Source organism: Bufo bufo, chromosome 3, assembly GCF_905171765.1.
Source record: "Bufo bufo chromosome 3, aBufBuf1.1, whole genome shotgun sequence".
In the NCBI taxonomy this organism is placed as follows: domain Eukaryota; kingdom Metazoa; phylum Chordata; class Amphibia; order Anura; family Bufonidae; genus Bufo; species Bufo bufo.
This window is the reverse complement of record NC_053391.1, coordinates 235,397,679-235,409,843: the sequence shown is the minus strand read 5'-3', so window position 1 is coordinate 235,409,843 and position 12,165 is coordinate 235,397,679. Positions and strand designations below refer to the sequence as shown.

At 44.7% G+C, this 12,165-nt stretch overlaps 1 protein-coding gene across 5 annotated transcripts in view; it reads right to left on the bottom strand.

Annotated features, from left to right (window-relative positions):
- Positions 1-12,165, bottom strand: part of LOC120995068 (C4b-binding protein alpha chain-like) — a 694,048-nt gene that overhangs the window by 499,682 nt on the left and 182,201 nt on the right. For all 5 annotated transcript variants that reach the window (XM_040424045.1, XM_040424047.1, XM_040424046.1 and 2 more), the window contains one exon: positions 7,670-7,846. In XM_040424045.1, the coding sequence (XP_040279979.1) occupies positions 7,670-7,846 (177 nt within the window). The remainder of the gene's footprint in view (positions 1-7,669; positions 7,847-12,165) is intronic.

Genomic DNA, 12,165 nt, shown 5'->3' with positions numbered 1-12,165 from the left:
GCCTGCTGACGTTTACCCCGTGCTGTGCTGAAGTTGGTGGTGAAGGTGTGTGGCTGACTGGATGAGCAGGTGGAAGAAGAGGAGGAGGAAGCTGAGTAGGAGGAGGAGGAGGAGACAGGAGGCAAAGAATGTTGCCCTGCGATCCTTGGCGGCGGAAGGACGTGCGCCAAATAGCTCTCCGCCTGGGGCCCAGTCGCCACTACATTTACCCAGTGTGCAGTTAGGGAGATATAGCGTCCCTGGCCGTGCTTACTGGTCCACGTATCTGTGGTTAGGTGGACCTTGCCACAGATGGCGTTGCGCAGTGCACACTTGATTTTATCGGACACTTGTTTGTGCAGGGAAGGCACGGCTCTCTTGGAGAAGTAGTGGCGGCTGGGAACAACATACTGTGGGACAGCAAGTGACATGAGCTGTTTGAAGCTGTGTGTGTCCACCAGCCTAAATGACAGCATTTCATAGGCCAGTAGTTTAGAAATGCTGGCATTCAGGGCCAGGGATCGAGGGTGGCTAGGTGAGAATTTACACTTTCTCTCAAATGTTTGAGATGGAGAGCTGAACGCTGCCGTGTGACATGGTTGAGATGCTTGGTGACGCAGGTGGTGGTGTTGGTGGTACATCCCATGTTTGCTGGGCGGCAGGTGCCAACGTTCCTCCAGAGGCGGAGGAAGAGGCCGAGGCGGCGGCAGCAGCAGCAGAAGAGGCCGAGGCGGCAGCAGCAGAAGAGGTAGCAGGGGGAGCCTGAGTGACTTCCTTGTTTTTAAGGTGTTTACTCCACTGCAGTTCATGCTTTGCATGCAGGTGCCTGGTCATGCAGGTTGTGCTAGGGTTCAGAACGTTAATGCCTCGCTTCAGGCTCTGATGGCACAGCGTGCAAACCACTCGGGTCTTGTCGTCAGCACATTGTTTGAAGAAGTGCCATGCCAGGGAACTCCTTGAAGCTGCCTTTGGGGTGCTCGGTCCCAGATGGCGGCGGTCAGTAGCAGGCGGAGTCTCTTGGCGGCGGGTGTTCTGATTTTGCCCACTGCTCCCTCTTTTGCTACGCTGTTGGCTCGGTCTCACCACTGCCTCTTCCTCCGAACTGTGAAAGTCAGTGGCACGACCTTCATTCCATGTGGGGTCTAGGACCTCATCGTCCCCTGCATCGTCTTCCACCCAGTCTTGATCCCTGACCTCCTGTTCAGTCTGCACACTGCAGAAAGACGCAGCAGTTGGCATCTGTGTTTCGTCATCATCAGAGATGTGCTGAGGTGGTATTCCCATGTCCTCATCATCAGGAAAAATAAGTGGTTGTGCGTTAGTGCATTCTATCTCTTCCACCCCTGGGGAAGGGCTAGGTGGATGCCCTTGGGAAACCCTGGCAGCAGAGTCTTCAAACAGCATAAGAGACTGCTGCATAACTTGAGGCTCAGACAGTTTCCCTGATATGCATGGGGGTGATGTGACAGACCGATGGGCTTGGTTTTCATGCGCCATCTGTGTGCTTTCTGCAGAAGACTGGGTGGGAGATAATGTGAACGTGCTGGATCCACTGTCGGCCACCCAATTGACTAATGCCTGTACCTGCTCAGGCCTTACCATTCTTAGAACGGCATTGGGCCCCACCAAATATCGCTGTAAATTCTGCTGGCTACTGGGACCTGAGGTAGTTGGTTCACTAGGACGTGTGGCTGTGGCAGAACGGCCACGTCCTCTCCCAGCACCAGAGGGTCCACTAACACCACCACGACCATGTCCACGTCCGCGTCCCTTATTAGATGTTTTCCTCATTGTTCCCGTTCACCCCAATTTTCAGAATGGCAAATTTGGGAATGCTTTTTCAACCCAGAACAAAAAGTCTGCTTTTACGGTCACTACAAATAACTTGACCAGCTAAAACTGTGCAGATTTGGTTGAATAGAGATGTGAGACCTGTTTTTTTTTGTGCTGTGTGACAGTTATAGGTTTAATCACAGAATGACACTTCTATCAGCACGCTAGCGTGTGTCTTAGGTTTTTCTGAATGACACTATCAATACCTTCAATGTAAGATTTTCTTTTTGGGATAGATTTCAAGTAGGCCTCAAATACCACAAACTAGTTATTTTCAGAATGGCAAATTTGGGAATGCTTTTTCAACCCAGAACAAAGTCTGCTTTTACGGTCACTACAAATAACTTGACCAGCTAAAACTGTGCAGATTTGGTTGAATAGAAATGTCAGGTCTATTTTTTAGGCGCTGGGTGACAGGCTCAACTTGCCCCTGATGTAATATATGGCCAAAAAATAACCACACTGTTGATGGTTAAATGCACTTGGGTGACACAGGCTCAGCCTGCAGCTGATGTAGGATATAGCACAAAATAACCACACTATCGATGGTTAAATACACTTGGGTGACACAGGCTCAGCCTGCAGCTGATGTAGTATATGGCCAAAAAATAATCAGACTGTTGATGGTTAAATGCACTTGGGTGACACCGGCTCAGCCTGCAGCTGATGTAGTATATGCAAAAATCAAAAGGTAAAGCATAGAGGTCAGATCAATATATATCTGCGCTCTGGATCATCTGGGGTATATGCAAAATTCTGAAAGAATAATCCTAAAACATAACATTTATTAGTTAATGCTGATAAAATCCTAATTAGTGTGTGCAAGAAAACTGTATACAGGGATAAGCATGGAGGTGAACCGCTAGATGGAGTGGTCCATAGTCATCCCGGTATCAGAAACAAAAATAATATTAAAAATAATAATATTTTTGTTTCTGATACCGGGATGACTATGATGTAGTATATGGCCAAAAAATAACCAGACTGTTGATGGTTAAATGCACTTCGGTGACACAGGCTCAGCCTGCAGCTGATGTAGGATATAGCACAAAATAACCACACTATCGATGGTTAAATACACTTGGTGATAGCTCGTGCTGGCGCACCACAAGTCACAAAATGGCCGCCGATCACCCCAGAAAAAAAGTGATCTAAAAACGCTCTGGGCAGCCTCAAAAAAGTGAGCAAGTCAATAATAGCACTTCAATGATCCACAGCTGCAGATCGATCACAGAATGAAGTCTTTTAGAGGAGTTAATCTGCCTAATCTCGCCCTAACGTCGCAGCTGCAACCTCTCCCTATACTGATCATAGCAGAGTGACATGCGGCGCTACGTGACTCCAGCTTAAATAGAGGCTGGGTCACATGGTGCACTGGCCAATCACAGCCATGCCAATAGTAGGCATGGCTGTGATGGCCTCTTGGGCCAAGTAGTATGACGCTTGTTGATTGGCTGCTTTGCAGCCTTTCAAAAAGCGCCAAGAAAGCGCCGAACACCGAACCCGAACTTTTACGAAAATGTTCGGGTTCGGGTCCGTGTCACGGACACCCCAAAATTCGGTACGAACCCGAACTATACAGTTCGGGTTCGCTCATCCCTAGTCTTAAACTTTTGATCAGGACTGTATGTTTAAAAGAACCAAAAATATAAAATTGGATTAAAAACATGGCTAACGAAATCCCCCCTCTTGAAAAAAACCCAAATGATAATAGGTGAAATTCGATAACACGTGGTCGTCACAGGTGTTGAATTCCTCCAAGGCCCCAACAATTAGGCAATTACCGTATTGAAAAGATCAAGTGATTATGTGGCTGGAGGTATATTAGACGGTCATTAGATACCAATTTTACTGCAGGCCAGTGGAGTACAGGCCCCAAACATTAGGCATTCACTGGACAGAAAAGGCCTTTTATGCCGCTGTATTTACATAAGACAGGGAACTATGCTTTGTTCTGGGTGGTGGCGGATATGTGTGGGCTGGCATGAGGAAATTGAATTAAACGTGGTCGTCACAGGTGTTGAATTCCTCCGAGATCCATGCCTCACTCATTTTTAGAAATGTGAAGTAGTCCACACTGTCGTGAGCTAGGCAAGTGCGCTTATCGGTCACGATCACCACTGCTGCGCTGAACGTCCTTTCGGACAGGACACTTGACAGGGGGCAAGCCAAGAGTTCCATGGCAAATTGTGCCAGCTCTGGCCACAGGTCAAGCCTGCACACCCAGTAGTTCAGGGGTTCCTCGCTTCTCAGAGCGTCCATATCGGCCGTTAACTCGATGTAGTCGGACACCTGTCTGTCTAGGCGTTCCCTGAGGCTGGATCCGGAGGGTGGCAGTCGATGGGTTGGCTGCTAGAATGATCTCATATCCAAAGTGACCAACACATCTTCAAACCGCCCTCTTCTTGCATGTGTGGTAGGATTGGTACCCGCTTCTGTTTCGCTGTGGGTGGAAATTCCTCCGGCAGTAGTTGGCAGGCTAGCAGTTCCGACAAACCAGCAGTCAGCCGTTGGGAAAGAGGGTTATCCGGCGTCATCAACTTTTTACGTTTGAACATTTGGGCCATGGAAGCCTACCTTTTGCCAATTGGGAGGAGAGAGGAGAAGGAGAAGAGGCAGGACGTCGAGGGCCGGGAGTGTGGCTTTGTGGGTTCTGACGGTGTTGCTCCCACTGGGCTCGGTGATGGGAGACCAGGTGCCTTCTTAAGGCGTTCATCCCTAGGTGAGTGTTGGGCTTACCACGACCTATGCATTGACAGCACAGGCTGCAGATCGCAACACTATTGTCAGCAGCTGACACGTTAAAAAAAGCCCACACTGCGGAGCCATGTGCCGGCATCCTGGAAGCGCCCAGATGTGACAGTGCATGGATGACTCGCTCCTGATACATTTGCAGTCTGCTTTTTGCCTCCTGTGCACTGCGAGTTCTGCCTGCTTATCCTTCTTCTACCCCCTATCTGCTGCTCTGTCTCTTTCTCTGAACTCCCCTCCTCTTCCTCTCTTGTGGGCACCCACCTGACATCCATCAACAAGTCATCATCGTCACCTTTACCACCACTGACATTAGAGATCTCGGAGTAGGCAGCAACACCGGGGACCTCCGTCCTTGGGCTGATCTGGGTACAGTCGTCAGACCGCTGGGTAGCGGCCGTTGCTACCTTCTCTTCCTGATCCAATGCCAAGAATGGCCGCGCATCGGTAAGGTCTGGGAATGGATGAGAAAATAATTGACTCGAGTGGAGGGGCTATGGTGGTGGTGGTGTCTTTGGGGGTCCACACAGCAGAGAGTGAGGAGGGTGCAGATACAGAGAATGAGGAGGGTGCACAAGCGGAAGTCTGAGTGAGCCACTCAACCAACTCTGGTGCTTCTTTTGACGTAAACGCACGCACCTTCTCCAACTTCCCAGTTAGGCTCCGGCCTAGTGCACCTGCCCGACCCCTACCACCCCTGCGGAATGGCCTGCCTCTTCCTCTGCCTGTCATTTTCAAAATGACCCTGTTACAAAGTCCCTATAAAAGAGCAGTATTTGTGGAAGCAGGTATATTGCAGGCCTCAATCAATTTTTGGTGGAAGCCGGTATATCAATTCCCTCTATCAGTATTTTGTGGAAACAGGTATATAGAACCCCTTAATGAGTATTTGCTGGAAGCTGGTATATCAAACCCCTTAATTAATATTTAGTGGAAGCCGGTGTATCGCAGGCCTCAATCAATATTTTGTGGAAGCCGGTGTATCACACCCCTCAATCCGTATTTTGTGGAAGCAGGTATATCAAACCCCTTAATCAGTATTTTGTGGAAGCAGGTATATCGCACCCCTTTATCAGTTTTTGGGGCAACAGGCATATCACACCAGTTGTAATTAGTTATTCCAAAAGCGTTTGTCCCCCTATCTAGCTGCGGTATCTCATCAGAACCGCACACAACTGCTGCACAATATAAATGCACTATAATATACTTTCTATGTTAAAAGGTATATTATAGGTATATCACACCACTCAATCAGTTATTTTTTTTTGGGCAACAGTTATATCACACCAGTTGCAATTAGTTGCTTCAAATAGCGTTTGTCCCTCTATCTAGCTGCGGTATCTCAGCAGATCCGCACACAACTGCTGCACAATACAAATGCACTATAATATACTTTCTATGTTAGAAGCTATACTATAGGTATATCACACCCCTCAGTATGTCACACATATCGATAGCAAACCTATACCGGTCCTTAAAAGGACTTTTGTGGCCCTATTAGCTAGCGTTTGGTGTATCTAACAGTCTGTCCCTGCTCCACACAGCAACCTCTCCCTACACTGGCAAAAACAAAATGTAAAATGACTGCCAGATCGGGTTTATTTATAGGGTAGGGGGTGTGTCCATGTGCTGAAGCATCTCATTTGGCTGTCCTGTCCAACCTGATGGATGTGTCATGGGTCAAAGTTCGGCACAATGCAAAAGAATATGGCGCCGGCGAACATCGCCATATGTTCACTTGTTCGGTGAACCACGAACGAGCAAAGTTCGCCACAAAACGACCGCCGGGCGAACAGCAAGGCCATCTCTACTCCTTGTTAGAGAACAGCAAGTTGTGCAAAAAGTACTGAAACATTGAACAGTTGGACATGTGCATTCAAAAGTTTAGAGAAGGTCACATTAATTTCACCTGTAAAGGTTAGAGTGCATTTTAGAATAATCCTGAAATTTCACCCAGAAGCCAAATATCCCTAACTTTTTGTGAGTAGTGTACATGATTAAATGTTTTTGTTGGGAGGTATATATGGAATAGACATCCCAGCCTGTAAAAATATATTTGAATGAACACAGATCAGTAAGACTAGTATTACACATGCGTCCAATAAATCAAGCGGACTGTTCCAGCAATAAGCGGCCTGACAAAGTTCTCTGGATCAAGCATAGTCAGGTGCCATGTGCCCGCAGGACCCTATTGACTATACTGGGATGCGGCGGACACAAGGCACTATCAGGCTATGCCAGATTCAGAGAACTCCAGCAGGCTGTTCTATACCCATTTTTACTGTACACGGCTCATGGGCAGTTTAAAGTGATTTAACACCAGAAACAGTACCACTCTTGTTTACAGCTTGTGTCCGGTACTGCAGCTCCTTCCCATTCGAGGCGGAGCTGAAATCGTAGACAAAAACTATTTAAAAAAGTACTAAAATAAAGTTCAGAACAAATTCTATCTAGCCATAATGCCATATACTGTACATATATAATGATGAATAGTGTTGAGCAAATCGAAGTCAAATAAATTGACTTCATTCCGAATGTCAGGAAAAATTTCATTCGATGCGTAGGCAAATTTCCTCGCACTTCGTGGTAACAGCTCAATTTTCCCTGAAATGTCGGTAAAAAAAAAAATAAAATACTCACCTCATCCATTTGCGAGCAAAGAGGCTGTTGTAGCCATCTTGAAGATACAGTGCAAATTCTGCAAAAGTCGCGTGACGACTTCATCACATCACCGCACGAGATTTTGCATGGTATCTTCAATGAATATTGTGGCGACGGTCTCTATGTGATCAAATGGATAAAGTGAGTATTTATTTTTACCCTGATTAACCTCTGAAAGGCCTAAATGGTAGCCTCAGATGCCGCTGTGAATGCAGCATCTGAGGGGTTTAATGACGGAGAAGAGGCGCAATTGCCATTCCTCATCATTGTGCATGCTACATATAAAGAAATGCGCTTCGTGACAAAGTAATTCATCACTAAGCGAATTTCTTAGTCAAATTCGTTGAAGCAGTTGAATCGAATTTTCCATAAATTCACTCATCTCTAATGATAATCATAATAATACAGTATTTTTCTGAAAGATAAGTAAAGGTAAATGTCTAACCTCTACACTGTGGTGCACCTGATGACCATTTTCCTTCATATGTGCAGGTTACCGAAGCTTTTCCAACCAGTTGTAATGTATCACACTTGTATGTCACAGATTCGTTATAAGTATACTCTTCCTTCTTCAGGCTATACGATCCATTTCTAAGATCTTCAGGTGGTAAACATGTTTGTACTGAAAAACAAACCACGAAAATGTTATTATATTGAGTAAAAAAATTAATAAAACAATACTTAACCCTTTTTAGCATATGTAATGTACGAGTGATTAAATTTTATGTGGCTAAAAATCCATACTAAACTGAATTGTGTTTAATTGTGTTGTGTCTATTCGGAAATGGATAGTAGTTAATCTCAATATTACATTTCACCACTAAATTAAAGAGGACCTGACACCATAAAAATGCAATGCAATCTGCAGGTAGTGTGTTTTAGAGCAGGAGAAGCTGAGTAGATTAATATATAGTTTTGTGGTAAAAGATTCTGTAAAATGTGTAATTTAAAATTTTAATCTGTTATTTCTGATTTCATTGTGTGTTGTAAGAGTATTTTACATAATGAAGTACTGGTTGGTTCTGTCCCCTTTAATATCACCTTCTATATTCTTTGTGATGATGTTCTTTGTAATGTAGTGAGTTAGGGATAGTTAGATGACATATACAAACCCTCTGTTGTGCTGAGAAGGCTGCATTGCTGAGTGATTATCTCAGAGACATGTGTACTACAAACTGGACATCCCTAGGAAGATGGGCGGAAAGGTATAAACCTTTTTGCACTTAGACAAATAACTGGAATTCTGCTAAGAACAAAATACAGGTAGGATGTTGTAAGTCACTATCTCTCTTTTGTATCACCATGGGGTGTCAGCCATGTGCTACAACATAGCAATAGGAGTCCCCCCATATTGTATTGTGTAGGCCAGGTGTTTGATTATTATTTATTCTGTATATGATTTGTCTGTTTTATCTTATATTTAATCAAACTTAGTAACAATTTTTTCACTTTCCTGTTTAAAACTGTTTCTCAAATTGTCAAATTTACGGGGGAGGTGTTATCTGTTCCTGAGCGATGTCTGTGTACACACCTAAGGCTACTTTCACACTCGCGTTTTGGCTTTCCGTTTGCGAGATCCGTTCAGGGCTCTCACAAGCGGTCCAAAACGGATCAGTTTTGCCCTAATGCATTCTGAAGGGAAAAGGATCCGCTCAGAATGCATCAGTTTGCCTCCGATCAGTCTCCATTCCGCTCTGGAGGCGGACATTAAAACGCTGCCTACAGCGTTTTGCTGTCCGCTTGACAAAACTGAGCCAAATGGATCTGTCCTGGCACACAATGTAAGTCAATAGAGACGGATCTGTTTTCTCTGACACAATCTGGCACAATAGAAAACGGATCTGTCTCCCATTGACTTTCAATGGAGTTCATGACGGATCCATCTTGGCTATGTTACAGATAATACAAATGGATCCGTTCATGACGGATCCGCCAAAAACACGAGTGTGAAAGTAGCCAAATGCGGATTTACACTGCACAATTTTCAGGAATTTCAGGAACAAATGCTACTCTGAACTCTCGTTCCTGATAATCTGCCTGGGTAAAGGTGAAACAACTGTTCATGCGGACAACTCAATAATTGTTTCTGAGCAGCAGCTTGTGCAGTGTAAATGGCAATCTGCTGCCCAGAAACAACAAATCTGTATGAGGATGAGTCCACACACAGTGGAGGAAATTGCTACATGTAAATGCAGCTCTTCCCTCCACTGACACACAAGCAGGCAGTTATTAGGAAGGGACAGTTCTTTTCTGAAAATTGCCTGTTCAGAGAATACCATCAATCACTCATAGCACCTCCCATGTGAACAATCAGAAATATTGTAGCAGAGATTTAAATGTATAATCTTTACTGAACCTTTTCCCACAAAACTCTAAATTAAATTAATCTGCTCAGCTTCTCCTGCTCTATAACATGCTGCTTGTGGATTTCACTACATTTTGTGCCGACATGTCCTCTTTAAAGAGACATATACATTAACTTCTTTAAAAATGGCGTTATTCCATGAATAAATATTACATGTCTGTGTTACATCATGCAAAATATAACAATTTGTAAATAAGAGCAATGTTTTTAATAAATAAATAAATATAAATGTAGTTTCTAAATATTCATGTTGTGTTACTTTGTCTCTGGTGACTGTCCTTTTGATTCCCTTCAAAGAAGTCTACATAGTGTGTTCAGTATCAATGAGAAAAAGCCAATTCTTATTGGATTGACTGCATAATAGCAGGAATTACATCAGTAACCTTGTACAAGAGGATTTAGAGTTGGGATGTCACTATTAGTACCTGCATGCACCAGCAGTCAGACCCAAAAGAAATCCAGTGGGTGCCATAACAAGTATAATAACATTGCCATAACATTGAAGGGGGTCTGTTACATGGAAATTCACTGTTAAGGGTTACTGCAAAGGGTTAACTGACATGATGTTATATTGCTGAGTTAAATGTTGAGATCTACTGTTTGTGTACGTAATAGCGTTATATGGACAACTAAGAGTTAAAACTTTGACTCATCCTGTTAGGATGCTAGAAGATAGGCCTAGGTCCATCCCCTAGTTAGAGGAGAGTTTGGTTCTGTCCGAGGAAGAGCAAAACTTTGTGCAAGCTTCTCACAGCTAGGCATGAGCTAGGAGATCCCTCATCTCTGAGACTTCTACAGCCAATCAAGCAACTTTACGATCAAAGTGCTCCAGAGAGAAGAAAACCAGAAGGTCCAGAATCTGCAAGGCCGTGCATTGGAGTCAGTCAGCAAGGTATCGTGCATGTTTATGAGAGAACATTGTTAACACATCCTTTCACACATGGGGTTGGTCTGGCTGACAGTATATGCACCCTTCAATCCAGGAACTGCAGAAAAATATGACAAGAACCACATTGCCCGCCTACAGTTCTGTTGAGAGACTTTAGAGAGACAGAGGAAAAGAGTACTCCAACCTCCATCATTGACACTTTCCATACATTGTTATTTGGAGAAAAAATGCACTATGATCTACTTTGAAACTGTGCCTCATTACTGTACAATGTACAACTACTAACCAAAGTGCTTGGGTGCTCTGGTGCTCGAGTAGAACACTTTGGGATGCTCGGGTGCTCTACAGAGCATCTGAGCACAATGGAAATCAATGGGAGAACCAGAGCATTAAACCTGGCACCCCTTGCTCTGAAGAGGGGAGGGTGTCTGGTTCATAGGAAAAGGTCAGAAATTGATGGAAACATCATTGAAATGGTTCAGGAACAGCATGGGGAGGATGTCTGGATGCATCTTGGACTCCCAGGTCGCTGCTGGGAACGATGTTGTCCGAGTAGTACGCCACTTTCACAGACTGACAGTAATACGCACAAAACCGAAGATAAAATTGATTTTAGCGAAAAAAAAGTTAGGAAACATTCTTTCCTGATAATTTACTTGTATGTATATAAAGTGCAAGTGCTGCCAAAAATTTCATGGAAGAGGCACTCCGATACAACCTGTATATCACATAAAGGAGGGCCTCATTCACATTGTGGTACAATTGTTCAAGTAGTGCGACTCCTACACTCATAAAGCCTATGCACTAAGTGAAAGGGCTGCCAAAAATTACAAGGAACCGGCACTACAATACACCCTTTATTACACATAAAGGAGGGCATCATACACACCCTTGAAAAATTATGATTGATGGCCTGCTGGTGACCCTCTAAAACATTAGGGGTGAGGGCTTGCTGCTGATCTGACCATCAAAAACATTAAGGGTTAGGGTCTGCTGCTGAGCTTACCATCTAAAACATTATGGGCGAGGGCCTGCTGGTGACCCTCTAAAACATTAGGGGTGAGGGTCTGCTGCTGAGCTGACCCTCTAAAACATTAGGAACGAGGGCAGCCTAATAAGCATGTTGATATGATAGAGGAGGAGGACGAGAAAAGGAAGATTGAACCATATACCGTTTTTTGTGGTGGAAGGGGTAAATGGGAATACAGTGTATTCAATACACCATAAAAGCCACATTTAAAGTACCTTTATGTTCAGCCGCTTTCCTCTGGTGGAGTAGAGAAGTCAGCGGAAATCCAGGCCTTGTTCATTTTGATAAGAGTCAACCTGTCAGCATTATCAGTTGACAGGCGGATGCGCTTATCAGTTATTATGTCCTGAGCAGCACCAAATACCCGCTCTGACAAAACACTGGCGACAGGGAAGGCCATCACCTCCAAGGCGCAGAGCGCCAGTTCGTGCCACGTGTCCAGCTTGGATACCCAATAGTTGTAAGGCACAGGAGGAATAAATGAGGATGCTGACACGGTCTTCTAAGGACTCCTTCATTATCTTCCAATAAATGTTTCCCTCCTTGTGACACTAGGCCTCGCATCAGGGTGAGGGTGCTGGCAGGGTGTCATGAAACTGTCCCAGGCCTTGGAGAGTGTTGCCCTGCCTCTGTTGGAACTGCTGTGTGTTCCCCTCG